Source organism: Mustela lutreola, chromosome 5 (genome assembly GCF_030435805.1).
Source record: "Mustela lutreola isolate mMusLut2 chromosome 5, mMusLut2.pri, whole genome shotgun sequence".
NCBI lineage: Eukaryota > Metazoa > Chordata > Mammalia > Carnivora > Mustelidae > Mustela > Mustela lutreola.
The window spans coordinates 30,909,634-30,928,341 of NC_081294.1; the positions used below are offsets into that span (position 1 = coordinate 30,909,634).

The following is an 18,708-nucleotide window of genomic DNA, read 5'->3' on the forward strand; positions in this document are numbered from 1 at the left end:
TATCGCTTTCCTTACTGATTTAAATCAAGTCAAATGTAAAAAATGTTGCCAACCGAAACTTGAAAAACTTTTAAATTCTTTAAATTGAAAATCAGTCATACTTCCATCTTTATTGCAAAAGATCTCTACTTTATTTTTTCCTTTTTCAAACTGTTTTTTAATTTAAATTCAATTAGTTAACATATAACATATTATTGGTTTCAGAGGTACAGGCCTGTGATTCATCAGTCTTATATAACACCCAGGGCTCATTACATGCCCCTCTTAATGTCTATCACCCAGTTACCCCATCCCACCCCTCCACCAACCCTCAGTTTGGTTCTGATAATTAAGAGTCTCTTGAGGAACCTGTGTGGCTCAGTTATTAAGCATCTGCTTTCAGCTCATGTCATGATCCCAGAGTTCTGGGATTGAGTCCTACATCAGGATTCCTGCTCAGAAGGAAGACTGATTCTCCCTCTCCCATTCCCCCTACTTGTGTTCCCTTTCTTGCTCTCTCTCTCTCTCCAAAAAAAAAAAAAAAAAAAAAGTCTCTTATGGTTTCTCTCCCTTTCTGTTTTCATCTTGTTTTATTTTTTTCCTCTCTTCCCCTATGATCCTGTTTTATTCCTTAATATGAGATCATATAACACCTGTCTCTCTCTGATTGACTTATTTTGCTTACTATAATACCCTGTAATTCCATCCACATCATTGCAAATGGTAAGATTTCGGTTTTTTGATGGCTGCGTAGTATTCCTGTGTCTGCACATATACCACATCTTCTTTATCCCAGCTGTCAATGGGACATCTGGGGTTTTTCCATAGTTCGGCTATTGTGGACATTGCTGTTATAAACACTGGGGTATGGGTGTCCCTTCAAATCACTACATTTGTATCTTTAGGGTAAATGTTAAAAGATCTCTACTTTAAACTGCTCAGAAGGAATTGGTAGAATTCTCTGGAAAGCAATTTGGCAGTATGTATCAAAAATGTTACTTCACATAGTTTTTGACTCAACTACACTTTTAGAAATTTATCCTACAGAAATACACGTACAAGCATGCAAAGGCATACAGAAGAATATCCAGCAAACATGGTTTACAAAACAAAAAAAGTTGAAAACAATGTCAATTCAGGAGTGGTATAAAAGCTAAGGTACATTCATACAATGGACGACGCAGCCATTAAAAAGAACAAGCTAGATTTAAATGTACAGCCCTGAAAAGATCCCTCAAATATACTGCTAAATGAAAAACTTATTATCTACTCTTGAAAACAGAACACATTCGTATTTTTAAATAAAGAGTATATACTTATAGAGGGATAGAACATCTCTGAATGCACACAAAATAGACTATTACAGACATTACCTTCAGAAAAGACAGAATAAGCGCACAGAGAAACATTTTTCATTCAAAACCATTTCAGACAACTTGAATTTGGTGAGTTACCTTAATTCCCTTCTTAAAGCCTTTAAAAACGTACTTTTCCTATTTTTCCTTTAGGTTCCATATTTACTTTGTAATAGTAATATGAGGTTTTAATACTATGAGCATACCATAATTATTACTACTGCTACTATTACCACTACACTACTACCAAACTTTCCTCTACATATGAAAATCTTAGAGGCACCTGGGTGGCTCAGTGGGTTAAGCCTCTGCCTTCAGCTCAGGTCATGATCTCAGGGTCCTGGGATTGAGTCTGCATAGGGCTCTCTGCTCAGCAGGGAATCTGCTCTCCCCACACCCCCCACCTGCTGCTCTGCCTACTTGTGATCTCTCGCTATCAAATGAATAAATAAAAAAATCTTTAAAAAAATTTTTTTAATGAAAATCTTATGGCAAAAAAGGCAGATATTCTGAGCTTTGCACAGGAGTAGTTACATTCCTGTGGTTAAATCTTTTCACCAAAGGCATTCATTTGGAAAACACTAGCCAAAGGTCAGGGGTATGGTTTATAGCTGTGAAATATACTGAGTTTCTTATGCAGGTCATCCTGAGGATTCTGCCCAAAAGGAGCAATCTGGAGGGGCAAGAAAATCCCAACTGAGGGGTGGACCTCCACCTACCAGGAGGCAATGTAAGTGTGTAGGCAGAGGAGCCCTTGACTGCCCTAGTCAAGGGAACTGAAAATGAGAGATGCACAGTGGTGAGATCTTGAAAGTAATGCTCACGTAGAAGAATTAACACCTGAAATCTGCCAAACTCAAAGCTAAACAGCCCAGATAAAAATTGCACCAAATAAGTCAGTCTGTTCTTAGCCCCATGCCTCTTCTTCCTCCTCCCGCTCTCAAGCTGAAGAGGCCCTAAACTGGCAGACAGGTAGTAAATGGAGAGGAGAAGGAGCACAAAGAGTGATGAGATAAACTGAATCATCCCTCCACTGCAGTGTTTCTACGTCTGGATGCTAGGGTGAAGTTTTAAATTGAATGAGTGAGTTTTTAATACTGTACTGACCTGGAGGTTTTATTACCTTGAAACAGAGATAGTCTCAGTCCATGTTGGCATGCCATAAGCTACTGGGAGGAAATCAAATACAGTGAACATGGGCTTTGGAATCAAAAAGCATCCCTGTTCTGCTATTTTTTAAGTTCTGTGACCTAGGATAAATTACTCATCTAGGATAAAGTTTACTCTTTTTAGCCTCCAAATTTTCATTCACAAAATAGAAACAACAGAATGTATTTCACAGGACTGCCCTGAAGATTAAATGAAGTAAGACTTGAAATGGTAGGTAATCAGTAAGTTCTTTTCCTTTCTCCTTTTCTCTAATTCAAGAGAGATTATGTTGTCTTTATTTTTACACCTTCCATTAACTGCTTAACTAACTGTAACTGCGATTCAGCATGTTTGTAACTTTCTACTGAAAATGCTCTAGCAAAATTCACCAATGACCAAACTGTCAAATTCAACAGCTATTTTCTATTGTTCATCTTATTTGACCTCTATCAAATATCTATCACTGGCCTCTCCTTCCTGAAGCATCCTTTAGTGACACCATTCTCTTTGGCAATTTTCTCAGTGTCTTTGTCCTTCTATTCTGCTCATTAAACCAGAATGTTCTTTAGGGAGCAATTTCCAATCTTTTTCCCTCCTTCTTTCTCTCCTTCCTTCCTTCCTTTCTTTTTTTTTTTGTTCTTTATATCTTCCCTGATGATCTCACTCATTTCAGGTTTCAACTACTACTATATACTGAAGACTCCCAAATTGTGATCTTCTAGCACATACCTGAGCTCTAGATCCACAATTCCAAATATATTCTGGATACCATCTTTGGTGATCCCAAAGCAATACAATTCAACATACTCAATTCAACATACTCAACATACTCAAAATTCATTATCCTCAACCTGCATACCATTTTTTGTGATCACAATCTCTTTTTTGAGGATTTTTAAAAATTTATTTATTTAAAATAGAACATGAGTGAACACCAAGTGGGGGGGAGGGGCAAAAGGAAAGGGAGAAGCAGACTCCCCACTGAGCAAGAAGCGTGACCTGGGGCTCCATCCCAGGATGCTGGGATCATGACCTGAACCAAACGCAGATCCTTTACCGACTGAGCCACCCAGGCACCCCTGTAATCGCAATCTCTTCGTGGTGGTTCACTGCATGCTCAGTCACGCAGATTAGAAAGCTGAAGAGTCAAGATGGACTCTTCATTCATTATATCCAATCTGTCCACACATCCTGTCCATCTTAGTTCAAAGATGTCCAGAAAATGTATCCCTGCCTATTCCATCTCAGCACCACTGAAGTTCACATTCTTATCAAATCTTTCTTCTTAACTGGTCTCAATATTCCTAGGCTTTACCTTTGATAATCAAATATCCACTCCTACACTGCGACCTGTCATGTTTCTAAAGCACAGCTCTGATTACGACTACTCTTTAAACACCTATAATTCCCCCACTTCCAATTAAACTGGAATACATTAATGACATAATGTGGTTTATAAGGCCTTCTATAATCTAGTTCTAACTTACCATTCTAGCCTTATCTTGCCACTCCTCACTTAGCCTCACCGCAACTACAGTGGAATATAGCATTCTTCACAAATCTGAAGTTCCAATAATCTATATAGATTATTCTGCACCCTCGGCCTTGAATACCCTTCATCCAACTTATTTGCCTACTCCTCAAGACCATTTCAAATATCATATCCTTTCCTCAACCCACCCAACATTTCTTTTGCTAATTCTAATCCCTAGGCAGAATCATTAACCCTTCCTTTGTGTTTCCTTATATGCACAGGCCTTTGTTACAAGTTATATTTTGTACCTACTATTTGAAAGTACTATACTAGATATGCTAAGCAATTTTCTAATACTATAAATTGTATAATAAGGTGACCAATTTTACTATGGTAATTTGTTTAAATAACTTCTATTTATGAAATAAAACTATCACATCTTATTTTAATTCTCCAATTCATTAATTATTGAAAGACTTAATCCCTAAATCACGTGTTTTTTTTTTAAAGATTTTACTTATTTATTCAGAGAGAGAAAGCAAGCACAAGCAGGGGAGAGGCAGAGGGAAAAGCAGGCTCCCCACTGAGCAGGGAACTGGACATGGGGCTTGATCACTGGGATAACGACCTGAGCCGAAGGCAGATGCTTAACCAACTGAGCCACCCAGACACTGTGCCTAGTTTTATAGTTACAATATTTTTTTAAAAATGAGAATTTCTTGTGAAATATGGTTCAATATAGACAATGATTGAAATTATGAAAAACCTAGAAATTATTTACATTAGCATTGCTTATCCATGGGTTTCTAAGATGTTTGACAATTAAGAATGCTTCAAACAAAATAAAATCACGATGATGACCAACTAAAGAAAAGCTAGGAAGTTAACTAATAACTTCTCAGTTATTCTGAAGTACATTCTCAGATTTATGTCAAGTAGCATCTTAAAATAAAGTTTAATTAGATTATTAGATCTGCTTGGTAGAATCATTTTATAATCTTCCTTTATTTAGGAAAATTGTTTTAGTTATAGCTTAAAAGGGCTATCAAAAAGGACCCAAGAATAAAAGAAATGATAGTAAATAGGGTTAAAAAATTAAACCAGTAGATTATAGCAATTAAAGTGAAAGAAAAATTACAATAGAATGGACACAAAATCAGTAGGTTTGCTATAAAACAAGGTGGTTTAGAAAATGGAAAAATAAACACAAATAATTACATAGAATTTAAGATGACTTCATATGAATGTTTAAATCTTGTTGTTGTTGTTTTATTTCTTTTCAGCGTAACAGAATTTATTGTTTATGCACCACACCCAGTGCTCCATGCCATACGTGCCCTCCATAATACTCACCACCTGGCTCCCCAACCTCCCATATGAATGTTTAAATATTTGACCTCTTAAGCTTCAAAACACTGATATAAAAAAATCCTCTAAATTCATAGATCTATTTCCTAAGATATAAACTGAAGCTTACTCAACAGAAAATTACCTTGTGCCACTTTTCCAATTGTTTTGCTACATAACCTCTTTCATTCAGATAGGAAAATCCTTTTGGGATGGAAAGAAATCTGTAAATTAAAACAATTTAGTTTAACACAGAGCCTGACCACAAGTGTTTAAGGAGCAAAAATATCTTAAGCAATACCATGTTTAAAGAGCTAAAAGACTTTAGGAATAGTTTCATCCTGACAGTAAAAGGTCAACTATTATTTACTATAATTTCAAATATAAATAAATTTTCATAATCTTGCAAAACACATGAATTCAACCACAGTAAAGAAAATGTCATGAAAATTATGAGGAGATATAGAAATGTAAAATAAACATTAGGGAAAACAATGAAAAGACAGAGTTTCAGTATTAAAGGATATCTAAGATTCTAAAATAGGCCTCTTTCAGAAGTTAACACTAAACTCTTTAAAGTGTTTCCTGTTTGGATTGAATCCAGCTTTAAAATACACTGCTAAAGAGAACAGAACAAAAAACATAACTACAAGAAAAATTTACTTAACATTTACTTAAAATTTACTGAACATTTTAAATTTACTTAACATTTACCTCAGGAGAAGAAGCAAACCCTTGTCTCCAAGGTGGGATAAAGCTGGCTTCATCTGAATAAGAGCATGAAGATTGGCCTAAAGAAAGTAATTATCAGGCAAATTAACAATTGCAAAACGAAAGTAAGTTGTTTCCAAAACACCTATATTAAGTACATTATAATTTTACATAATTTTCTATTAAAATTCAGTACTTTAATAAAGTTTAATAATTAAAATAACTGAATAAAAATCATGTCCAAGTATTTTATTATAAAGTAATAAACCTTCACCTTGTCTTCACATGCTTCATCAAGAATATCAAGAGCTTCAGAAGAAATCGTTTTGTTTTTATCATGTAGCTGGGTAACTAGTAATTCAATGCCCCAATTATTGAAGAATTCAACATTAGCTCTCAATAATACTCTTAAATGTTTTGTTGCATACAGCCTGCAGGCCTACAAAGAGAAATGAAAATATAAAAACAAACAAATAAAACCCAAACTTCATGGATAGTCTATTTGGACACTGTTTTGGGACAGTTTTGCTATTTGAAAAGAGCAGAAGAAATGGAATTGAGGGTCTAGCCCCTGATATATTTTCTTAGTACTAGGTAAATAAAATATTTGCTTTAATCTAGCTGCTTCTTCCCCTTTATAGAAAGAAATGAGTACTGTATATGGTTCCTTGGAGGAACTACTGTTTTATTTTTATTATTATTTTTAAAGGTTTTATTTACTTATTTGACAGAGAGAGAGAGAGCAGGAGAGCACAGGCAGAAGGAAGTGGCAGAGGGAAAGGGATAAGCAGGTTCCCCTTCACTGAGCAGGGAACTTGATATGGGGCTTGATCCCAGGACCCTGGGATCCTGATCTGAGCCAAAAGCAGTCGATTAACTGACTGAACCACCCAGGAAGGCGCCCCATGGAGGAACTACTATTTTAAAGTAAACTCAAACCCCATACCCTATTCTTAGAATTAGTAATTAATTTTGCTTGGCTAAATTTTATGAAGTAAAATAAAAAAAATACAGCTATAAAAAATACAGTTCTGTTAATGTTATACTCACATCAGTGGCTGCAGTAAGGATTTTGGAAAGGATAACTCTTGCCAAGCCATCTCTGCTGTAGTCCAAGCTAGAAACGGTCAGTTTCAGTAAGTGATCTTGGTTTTTCAAGGAACAGAGATTAAGGAGACTTTAAAAAAAAAGGGGGGAGGGGGGAATGAAAATATAAACAAGCATTTCTAGAAAAAAGCATTTAATGATAAATATCACATAAAAAAGAGTAACAAAGCAAAAGATAACTCTAATTTTGGGGGCGTTTTAACAGAATTTACCAAATTTATGTACATGGAATAAGAAGCATGCTACTTCTGACTACATTAAAGATTAAGTTCAGGAATATACTGAAACAACTACCATTGAAATACGCTGCATTTTTCCAGCATTTTGACTCCATGAGGGTGGCAAGAAAGTGTTCCAATAAATAAAAAGTAGTGTTGACTAAGGGTAGTCAATAAACCATTATTTTGAAGACTTCTTTCAGGTTTCATTCCAGATGAAGCATTGAGCCACTGAACAATATCTTTTACCAGATCTTCTAAGTATCCTTGCCCATCCTAAAAGCAAATACATTGTGATATTACTGGAAAAGCACTTAGTGACTATAATTAGAAAATTAATTTTAATCAAATCCAAAAAATGTAATGATAATGATAAAGTTACTAATAATGGGTATCAACCACCAAGTATGTTCTTTTAAATTTCATTCAACACTATCCTGCAGGAAGATGGTATTATCTCCCATTTTACAAAGAGAAAACCAGGTCTTCTATAAGACACATAAGCTGTCTAAAGTCACATAACTAGCTAGTGACAAAGTCAGGTCTGAGTTCATTCCTTATGTTTCTAAATACAACTTATATACTCAGAAATAAAAGGAAGAGGGAAAATTTAGTGAAAAACATTTGCTCTGGAAAATACTCAAAATGCTTATTACCTCTTCGGACTCAAGAAGAAATTCTGTAAACTGGCAACCCACAACTGTGAGCTGCTTGGACTTGGCAAAATCCAGATCCAGGTTGGCATATAATTTACTGCTGGGCTTATAAAAGTAAAGTAATCTTCGTACAAACCTAAGAGCAAAATAAAATTAGCAAAAAAGAAACCAAAATTACTTTAAAATCTTAACCAAAGCTTAAAATAATAATAAAGTCTTGAATGTGTCTTGGGTTTAAAAAAAATGGCAAGGAATAAAAACATTTGGTATATTACACCCACATGCACACATGCAAAAACAACAAAATACAAAAAAAAAAAAAAACAAAAAAAAAAACCCACCTTAATTGTGAAGAATAGTTTGTAAAATAAGAATTTTATGGCGAGATGCCTCAAAGAAATATCAGAGAACAAAGACACTAGCTGGCTAAATGCAGATGTAACACAGCTAGAAGATAGGCTTGGATAATACAAAGAAGAACCCTGAATAAAAATTTTCTTCTACTGTATTTTGTGACAATCTTTGTCCCATGACTCTATAAAATAATCCTACACTGGATAATTGTAAGCAAAATAAATCATACTACAATTCTGTCTGTTTTTCACCATTAGGCAAAAACAAAAAGCACAAGCTGCAGGTAAAATTTAAGAAACTGAATTTATGAAGCAATGAACATAATTTATATTTCTTTTTTTTTAACATAATTTATATTTCAATGTTATAACTTTCAACATTATGGGCATAGCTTCTATTTAACTCAGTTCAATTTAATTTCATGCATTACAATCCAATCCAATAATGGTGCCAATTCCAGAATGTGGAGAAACAAAGCTGAAAGAGACTTCGTCCCTGTTTTCAACCAGTATGGAAAGCTGAGGCTAAGCTTCTTTATTCCAAGTTTACATATGTTTTGTATAAACTGAATAAAGATATTAAGTTAAATATCATGAGTAGATGAATACAACCAAATAATAAAGGACATAAATTTTTCAGAAACATGAAGTAAAGGCTCTCTTATCGAATGAGATCAGTAATAGTAGTGGATTAGTCTAAACTCAGAATGAGTAAAAAATGCATGGGGTTACTAGGGAACAGCACAGTAGCTTGAAGTACTGTGTATGCCATGAACATTAGTATGTTTTATGAAAGGTGTGGAGAACACCTTACCTTGGTTAAGGGGAATGAATGTAAAGAGGAAGACAAATGGCTAACCCTCCAAAGTCAGATGCAAATGCAAGTAGAAGCAGAATAGTAAAAATGGCCATCATTTTAGGAGGGTAACACTATCTCCTCATTATGTCATCCTCATGCATTAGGGCTAAGATTACACATGGTTGAAATTACCCCCATTTGAGAAACTTTCATCTGAAGTACTTCATATGTTCCAAAAGTAAAACCAGAATATAAATACTAAAAAAAGAATTAGCTGATGCTTTTGGGTTGTTAGAATATACACAAAAATGTATACATGTCCCTACTGAATACCAACTATTAAAATGTATGTATGTGTCTTTTTTTTTTTAAGATTTTTAAAATTTATTTATTTGACAGACAGAGATCACAAGTAGGCAGAGAGGCAGGCAGAGATAGAGGGCAGGGGAAGCAGGCTCCCTGCTAAGCAGAGAGCCCGATGCGGGGATTGATCCCAGGACTCTGAGATCATGACCTGAGCTGAAGGTAGAGGCTTTAACCCACTGAGCCACCCAGGTGCCCCTGTATGTATCTTTAAAACACCAATTATTACTTTTCATGGGTATCAGGTATAATTCAAATATAAGTTCTTTCAATTGAAATGCAAAAGAGTTGTTACATACCTGTGCAACTGTTCATCTTTATAGTTTCTTAGATTTACATTTGGCCACTAGAAAAACATAATATATTATATATGTATTTATCAATTCACAAAATATAATTATGATGAATTACAATGAATAATACAATGAAGCCATAACCAAGAAGTAGTCTGTCCTACCTTAAGAATGGTCCCTATAAGATTCCAATTCCATTCAAGATTCTCTTTATGTTGAAGGACTTGGCTATCTCTAAGGTTCATTAGAAGGGCTTCCTCTGTATCCTAACATCATCAGAAAGTAATAAGGAAAATTAAGGCAAATTATCTTCACATTCAGAAAACTAAGTTCAAATTTTTAAAATTCAATTTCAATTTAAATTTCATTTAAGGATGAATTATCAAGGCTTTTTAACTTTGAAAAGCTATAAAAACATAACTTTAAACTGCCTAGTCATTATAAAACTAGAAAGCCATTTGAAATTCCATAAGCATGAATAAAACTGCTAACTCAAGCAAGTATATGCATAGTAAAATCCATCAGTGAAAAATTAAGAAACTAAGTTAAAAACTGCGACATTCCACTTCAGTACCTTAAGAACAAATATATCTTTCTGAACTCGGAGATACTGATCCCGTTTCTGGTGGGTTGCAATTGCTTTCTGAATAATGTGATCTAAATGAAGGCTGTAAGGTTTAGGTCCTCGTTTCTTCATTTCATGGAAGCGTTTTAAACAGTTCAAGGCTGCACTGGCTCGCCTAATTTTAAAAAAATGAATTAATTCTGTAGCAAAGCTAGCATAATTTTACAGATCACTTTGGTAAATTAGTAAAACATTTAAATTCAAGGCTAGAGATTATTACTAAAAAGTAAATTATTTAATCAAATTTGAACCACAAAGAAAAAAAATCAAGAACACTGCTGATTTGTATGAAGAAACACTATGTAGGGGCGCCTGGGTGGCTCAGTGGGTTAAAGCCTCTGCCTTCGGCTCAGATCATGATCCCAGGGTCCTGGGGTCGAGCCCCACATCGGGCTCTCTGCTCAGTGGGGAGCCTGCTTCCTCTTCTCTCTCTCTCTCTCTGCCTGCCTCGCTGCCTACTTGTGATTGCTGTCTGTCGAATAAATAAATAAAATCTTAAAAAAAAAAAAAAGAAAGAAAGAAACAGTATGTAGACCCAACTAAATATGTATTTATTAATCTTTTCTTCTGTGGTGGTGGGCACTTTTTGAATACTGGTTTTAAGAACTCCTAAAAGTCAGGAACCCAGTTTTCTCTCTTTTCTTATGGAAGTTTAAAAATTTGCTTTTCACATTTAAATCCTTAATCCACCTGAAAGGAATTTTTGCTTATGGTAAAAGGCAGGAATATTTTATTTCTCCCCATCGTGTGGATAACTGATGATTCCAGTATCAGTTTGTACAGTCTCTATTTTCCCACACTGATCTGCAACTGTTAATGGTATCCTTCTAAACATTATTTTTAATTCCTTGTTTGTGGTCCATAAAAGCACAGTTTTCAAGAATCTGGTAGCAATCAAGTCTCAACTCCAGAACTTCTGGTAAAAACAAATCAGATTTAAAATTTTAAAACCTTGAGATGCGCTCAGATTGGGAACTATTGAAGGTAAAGAAAGCTTGCTGAGCTAAAAACAAACAAACAAACAAAACCATTATAAGACTATTATTACTGAAATTTTGAAGGTAAATTTGAATTCCTGATCAACCCTGAAATTCATGGCCATAATCTGACCCAGAGAGGTTAGCTCCACCAGGCTTTAGAAAACACATTCTTCCATCATGAAACTACTATCCATCATGAAACTGAAAGGGGCTTCTGGCTGGCTCAGTCAGTAGGGCATTTAGCTCTTGATCTCGGGTTTATCAGTTTGAGCCCCACAGTAAATACAGAGATAGGTTGCTTGAATAAATAAACTTTAAAAAAAAAAAAAACACCTAAAGCTACCATTACCTAGAGTTATAACTGAGATAATCCCTAGTTAACTCTCAGTTTATAATACAAGTTCATTCTATTCATTCTATTAAATAATAAATTTATCTAATTGTATTAAATAATAAACTTAATAATAAATTCACTGGCAGAGTTAAAATTAAAAGAATGTTATTTATTTATAGTGAGGCCCATATATGTACTTCTGAATTAATAAAGCTAACTGAACTTTTAAGAACTGTATAACTGTCAATAAAATTCACAGTTCTGAACAGTTAATGAACTATATCTCACTAATACTTCAAAAAAGTCTAAATATATAGATTTTTCTAACAGATAGAATTAAAAAAAAGAAAGGAAGGAAGGACGGAAGGAAGTCAGACTTCTGGCTTAGACATAATCTTAACCAAATGAAAAAGATTCCTACTAGCACTTTCTAATCAAGCTTCTCCATCTTTACCTTTTAAATTATATTTTATTATTAGCACTGAAATTCCAGCAGACCTACAGCTGTATTAGCATATTTTGTTTATAAATTCTGTTTGCAGTATCTCCTTCAGATTTAAAAGTTTAGCTTACTTCAGTGCCTATAGTATGGGTTACTAAATTCCAAAGTTTTTAACCACACATACAAATGAATACATTGCTATTCTTGGTGCTTTATTAACTTTAAGTACTTTAGACATTAAAGAGCCCGAGTTGCTACTCAAAACATAAAATAGTCCAAAAAATTCTCAAACACCATTTTTAACGATGTGGTAGAGTTTATGTCCTGGTTCAGAAACATGCTAGAAAAACTTGATTTTATTTTACTATGCTATAATACTTTGTAGACTATATTAAATAATACTATCAATTTTCCTCTCATCTGTAAGGCATCCCAAAAGAATTCCACCCCTCCCCCCCCCAAAAAGCATTTCCAAGCAAACTCTTCACATATACACACAGAATTTTAAAAAGAAGAGAAGGTCATCTAAATGGGTATTAAATATACCAGGCACAGTCTTTGCTAGAGCTCTGATACTTACAGTCTCTTTTCCTTGGGAATATCAAAAGATGCAGCCATATTCATTAGGGTTGGCAGGCAGTGCAAATGATGGCTATGTGAATGAGGAAGTATTGTATTTGCCTAAAAAATGAAAAATAGTATTTTTTAGGAGCTGACAAATAGGAATATTTTATATAATAGATTATCCACAGATAAATACTAAAGCTTTTACTCATGAAATGAACTTAATGATTCACTTTCCAATACATACTTATTTATAATTTATCTTATCTACTTTCAGTAAGGATGAGACTGAATGAAGATACAGACTCATATAACATTAATAAAACTCCAAATTTTTACAGATCCTTTATTATAACATTAAGTGGTAACTTAAAATGAATTTAGTTACAATTAAACTCAATTCTTAAATGATCTGAAAGGATTACATATCAAAACCTAGATCCAGTGCTATAATATTACATTAATCCTACTTTCCAAACAAAACCCACCACACAATCTGCTTTCTACCAGTGAGGATAAGTAAATTAATCAAATGTGGAAGCCAGAAAATGTAAGCATAACAAGCAATGAACTAACACCACTATATTCAAAATGAACAGCTTTTTTATTTCAAGGGAATCTAGAATTCTGGTCATGGAGGAAGGAAAAAATGAAATTTATAAAAAAGATTCCTTCATAAAGAACATGAAATTCTAAATATTGATAATCTTACAGGAAATGATATATTAAGAATTAAAATAAAAGGGACGCCTGGGTGGTTCAGTCGCTTAAGCATCTGCGTTCAGCTCAGGTAGTAATCCCAGGGTCCTGGGATAGAGTCCTGCATCGGGCTCCTTGCTTGGCGGGGAGCCTGCTTCTCCCTCTGCTTGTGTTTGTGCGCATGCATGCTCTCTCTAACAAATAAATAAATTAAAATCTTTAAAAAACTTAATCAATTAAAAAAATAAAAATCAGATCTGAAGGGACGCCTGGGTGGCTCAGTCAGTCAAGCGTCTGCCTTTGGTTCAGGTCAGAAAGGGTCCTGGGATCGAGTTCTGCACAGGCTCCTTGCTCAGGAGAGCCTGCTTCTCCCTCTGCCTGCCGCTCTCCCTGCTTGTGCTCTCTTTCTCTAACAAATAAATAAAATCTGAAGAAACAAAAAAATCAGATCTGAAAACCTGCAGTATTACTTATTCTTCCATGGATGGACTGAAGGAGAACAGAGCATGTGGCTAAATAATTTGCTGGTAAATAAAACAGTTACCATTAAACTCTTTAATTCTCTTTACCTCACTCACAGAACCCACCTATTACATGGAAAAAAAAACAAAACAAAATACTAGAGGTGGGGAGGACTGAAACAACAAAAACAAAAATGTACTTTGCCAATATGAGACGATCATAACATAATTTTAAAAAAGATCTGCTACAAGGTTACTTCTTCCTTAACCAGTTAAAATGGTTTTTATTTAGTATTCTATTAACAAACAGGTGACCTAGAAATAGGAATTCTATCTTGCAAAACAATCAGTTCTCCCATTGCTTGATTTGCTGGGAGTAGATAATGGTTGGATCACTTCCTAAGCGCCTTATTTCCAGAAGTTACTGACGTCATAAAATCAAGGCAAACCACCCCCCAAAACAAAACAAACAAACAAAAAAACACAAAAAACTCACCTTCTAAGCCTAAACTCACAAGTTTGCAAAAAATGTTTTCAAATAAGGGAATTATACTTAGAATTTTTTTCAGTTTTCTAAAATTCAGGCACTAATTGCTGCATCAATTCCACTGCTGCCTGACTGAAGCAATATCTAGTTTTGTAATTTCTTGCTTATTAGGCAACAAATCTTTTTGAGATACATTAAGATTTTTAAGACTCAAAATGTTAACATTAAAAGTGGGTATAAAAATCAATATTCAGTACTTTTTGATTTTTACATGTTCCATTTAAAAAACTAGCTTATACTATATATACACATTATACACACACACATATATGTATAGATAGATACAAGGCATCAAGGGTTCTTCACACCGTAAAGACAAACACTCAAAAAAAGTAAACTTACTTTTTGAGATACTACAAAGTAATATTATTTTATAAATTAAAACATTAATGGTATAAAACATAATCAGAAGTTGTTCAACTTACCATATGTAAAAGCTCTCCTAAAAGGATGGTAGCTCTAACTGAGATATGGTCATCACTGTTTGTTATCACTTCAACCAAACCCTTTGAAAATACAAAGAAAATATTACCGTTGCAAAAGCAGTACATAGGAACACATTTAAGCATCACATATGCTTATTGCTCTGAAATAACTCTGTTAGAGAAAATTTAAAAAATAAAATAGAATAAAATAAGGTTTGTAAGTCTTACTTCTAGAAGCCCATTACGAATAAACGCAGAGAGTATCAGTGCCAAGTAATTATCCATAAGGTCTGGCCTAGAAATAAACATAGCACAGAATCAGTTTAAGAACTGCTCAGTATATTACATGATTTACCAAAAAAATGGTAAATTATAATAAATTTGAACTATTTCCCTAAATTCTACCTGGATCTGGCTCGATGAGGAAGAATAGTTTTTGCCTCTGCTGCTACAAAGCCATCTGAAAGCCTCCAACTGTCTTGGAATCTGCCTGGATCTAAAATAGTTAAAATTAGGTAGTTAGAAGAAAGTGAGAAATCACTAAAAGACATCAGTTAACCATTGACTATTCAGGCTATAAAGAATGTTGTAAAATGGTTAAAAAAACAGAAATTGGTTAAAAAAAAGGACTGGGTGGCTCAGTTGGATTAAATGTCCAACTCTCGATTTTGGCTCAGGTCATGATCTAGGGGTTGTGAGAATGAGCCCCACATGGGGCTCTGGCCTTAACGAGGAGTCTGCTGGACATTCTCTCCTTCTCTGCTGCCCCTGCCCCACTGAAATACATAACTAAATCTTTAAAAGATGTTAAAAAAAAAATGAAAAGGCATACAGCAAATAAATGATTTATCGATACACACAGATCTAAACTTCTTTCATTCTGGGACTTAGGAGTCATTTGGGTAAAATACAACTATAGCAAGGATTAAATAATCTAATTTGAGAACTACATCAGTTTCTTATCTTTGCTCTTTCTTTCTTTGTTCATTTTTCTATGAATTTCACTGCTCATTTGCAATATCTAGGGTGATGGTAAAGAAATTAACATTTCTTATTTTTTGAAATTTATTTAAGGTTTTGTTTTTATATTAATTTATTATGCTATGATGATGCCGTAAGAAAATGTTCCATTTAATATTCAATATTTAGTTCAGTATTTTGCCTTTGAGGGACTCCGTGTATTAGATAAACCATTTTAAAAATCACAGTATATGAACAGATTCAAATGGACTTCAATACTTACCTACACTGAGCAATGCTTCTATGAATTCTTCAGTCACAACAGGTAGAGGAAGACGAAATATATCATAGAGCACTTCAAGCAGACCTCGCTGCAAGTGCAAATAAATACAGTTCATTTATTTTTATGGAAGGATCTTCATTTAAATTAAAAAATTTAAAACAGATGTTTTAAATGTCCTATTCATAGAGAAAAAAACAGATAGAAAGAGAACTCCTTATTTTAGAAAACTGCCATCTCAGGTCTATACTAGAGCAGAGATAACTATGGTGTGCTTACTACATACACGACTTAATCTTTTCAATTAATCTTTTATTATCCCCACCGTAGTACATATGGAAAAAGATTTAAATGTAATTTGCCCAAGGTCACGGAACTATAAAGACTAAAATCAGGAATCAAATAGTGGGTCAAACTCCAAAAACCACGTTCTTTCACCACCTGCAAAGTAAGCCACCATGAACTGGCCCCAACCTTTAGTTCCCTGCTTATATCTTTCCATCTAAAATCATATCCTTCCATTTCCATGGTCTAATGTTTCTCAGTTCACATTTTAAGCAAGGAACCCCTAGCTAACATCTTCTAATGTTTTTCAACTCCAGGTTTGGCTCATATAAAGAAAAACAAGAAAAAGGCAAGTTTTATTCTTTCAAGCACAATTAAAAACATTTAAGTAGAAAAGGAAGAATCACCGAAGAGCTCGTATTTTCCCCTCCAATTTCAATTTCTTTTAGCTGTTTGGTAGAAATTACAATGCACTAATAATCTAGGAATATATCTAATAAATAAGCACATAAATATTAACGACCCAATTTTAATGAAAACCACCACTCATTTTATAAAAACATAAGTTAGAAGGCATGGGGCGACTGGGTGGCTCAGTGGGTTAAGCCGCTGCCTTCGGCTCAAGTCATGATCTCAGGGTCCTGGGATCGAGTCCCGCATCGGGCTCTCTGCTCAGCAGGGAGCCTGCTTCCCTCTCTCTCTCTCTGCCTGCCTCTCCGACTACTTGTGATTTCTCTCTGTCAAATAAATAAATAAATAAAAATAATAAGTTAGAAGGCATAAGATACACAAATACTATATTTACTTTTTACTAAATATATTTCTGTATTGCTTGAACCTTTCACAATGAGAATGCCCTCCTCTGTCTGCATTTTTAAATGAATAAAGCATAATTAATTTTGTATTTTTAATCCAGTTTTTAATTCAGTCATAGTTCCTAACAACATCACTATTTCAAATTATTTGCATTAGTGTTAGGGTTCATTTAAGTAGCAAATATTTATTCAAGTATTTTTTTCAATGCTCTATGATAGAGATGAACAATTCATGAGGAAAAAGCAACACGTGAAATAAGTTTTTTTAATAATTAATTTCCTCTGTTAAAAGTCTGGGAATAAAACAGTAAGAGTAACTTTTGCCTACCCTTATTTCCATATTTGGTATACAAAGTACTCCAATTAGAGACTGGATCCCAGAGTTTCCAGGTTTACACAAATTAATAATACCTAAAGAGGATAAAAAAGAAAAAAAAAATCACTGATTTAAATGTCAAAAAATACATAGAGCAATGTATTCATAATATAAAATCTGTGATATTTTTCCAGATAACTTCAAAATTATGCTATTATTTGGTTATCATAAGTAACATTTCCCTACTGACTAGAGATTATCAGTAATTTTATCATTTAAATTTTATCCTGTATCATTTAAATTTAAATATTTGTTGCATACTCAAAAAAGTTCATCAATGACTGCATAGTATTCTTCCTGTTTGCCGATGAGTGAGTCCCAGAGTCGGAATACTAGAGAGAGTAGAACAATGTTCTGTCTCTCTTACTTAATACCTCCTTAACCTAAAGTGAAATGAAAAAATTTGCTTGGCATTTGTCTTTTAAAAGCATACTTCTAGGGGCGCCTGGGTTGCTTAGTGGGTTAAGCCTCTGCCTTACGCTCAGGTCATGATCTCTGGGTCCTGGGATGGAGCCCGCATCGGGCTCTCTGCTCAGCAAAGAGCCTGCTTCCCCACCTTCTCTCTCTGCCTATTTGTGATCTCTCTCTGTCAAATAAATAAATAAAATCTTAAAAACAAAAAAAAAAGTGTAATTTTAAAATTTACTGAATGCACAAAAAAACTATAATTGGCAGAATTCAAATAATCTGTATAGATTGAAATTTTAAGTGGGAGAATTAAGTCAAACAATTTAAAGCACATTAGTATGTCACAAAGGAAGTGAATAGCCAATAAACACATACAAAATTAGTATCATTAGTCACTATGGAAAGCTAAGTAACATTCACAATTAGATACCATGACACATCCACCAGAATGGCTAAAATGTAAGACAACATGAAATGCTGGAAAGGATGCAAGCAACTGGAACTTGTACATGCTGATGATAGGAGTATAAAATAGTTTAAGTATTTTGAGAAAAAGTCTGGCAGTTTCTTATAAAACTAAACATATATCCACCTTGTGACTCAGCAATTCCATTTGGGTATTTACCTAAGGCAAATGGAAAGCTCATGTCCACAACAAGACTTTTTAATCAACCAGGTAATCATTAGCACACAGATTTACAAA

At 34.1% G+C, this 18,708-nt stretch overlaps 1 protein-coding gene across 5 annotated transcripts in view; it reads right to left on the reverse strand.

Annotated features, from left to right (window-relative positions):
• RICTOR (RPTOR independent companion of MTOR complex 2) overlaps positions 1 to 18,708 on the reverse strand; it is a 129,512-nt gene that overhangs the window by 26,833 nt on the left and 83,971 nt on the right. For all 5 annotated transcript variants that reach the window (XM_059173842.1, XM_059173839.1, XM_059173840.1 and 2 more), the window contains 15 exons: positions 17,550 to 17,632; positions 16,125 to 16,212; positions 15,287 to 15,377; positions 15,110 to 15,176; positions 14,882 to 14,962; positions 12,766 to 12,866; positions 10,379 to 10,544; positions 9,969 to 10,070; positions 9,811 to 9,857; positions 7,997 to 8,132; positions 7,417 to 7,616; positions 7,066 to 7,192; positions 6,290 to 6,454; positions 6,019 to 6,095; positions 5,450 to 5,528 (listed from right to left, as the gene is read on the reverse strand). In XM_059173842.1, coding sequence (XP_059029825.1) covers positions 5,450 to 5,528; positions 6,019 to 6,095; positions 6,290 to 6,454; positions 7,066 to 7,192; positions 7,417 to 7,616; positions 7,997 to 8,132; positions 9,811 to 9,857; positions 9,969 to 10,070; positions 10,379 to 10,544; positions 12,766 to 12,866; positions 14,882 to 14,962; positions 15,110 to 15,176; positions 15,287 to 15,377; positions 16,125 to 16,212; positions 17,550 to 17,632 — 1,610 coding nt within the window. The remainder of the gene's footprint in view (positions 1 to 5,449; positions 5,529 to 6,018; positions 6,096 to 6,289; positions 6,455 to 7,065; positions 7,193 to 7,416; positions 7,617 to 7,996; positions 8,133 to 9,810; positions 9,858 to 9,968; positions 10,071 to 10,378; positions 10,545 to 12,765; positions 12,867 to 14,881; positions 14,963 to 15,109; positions 15,177 to 15,286; positions 15,378 to 16,124; positions 16,213 to 17,549; positions 17,633 to 18,708) is intronic.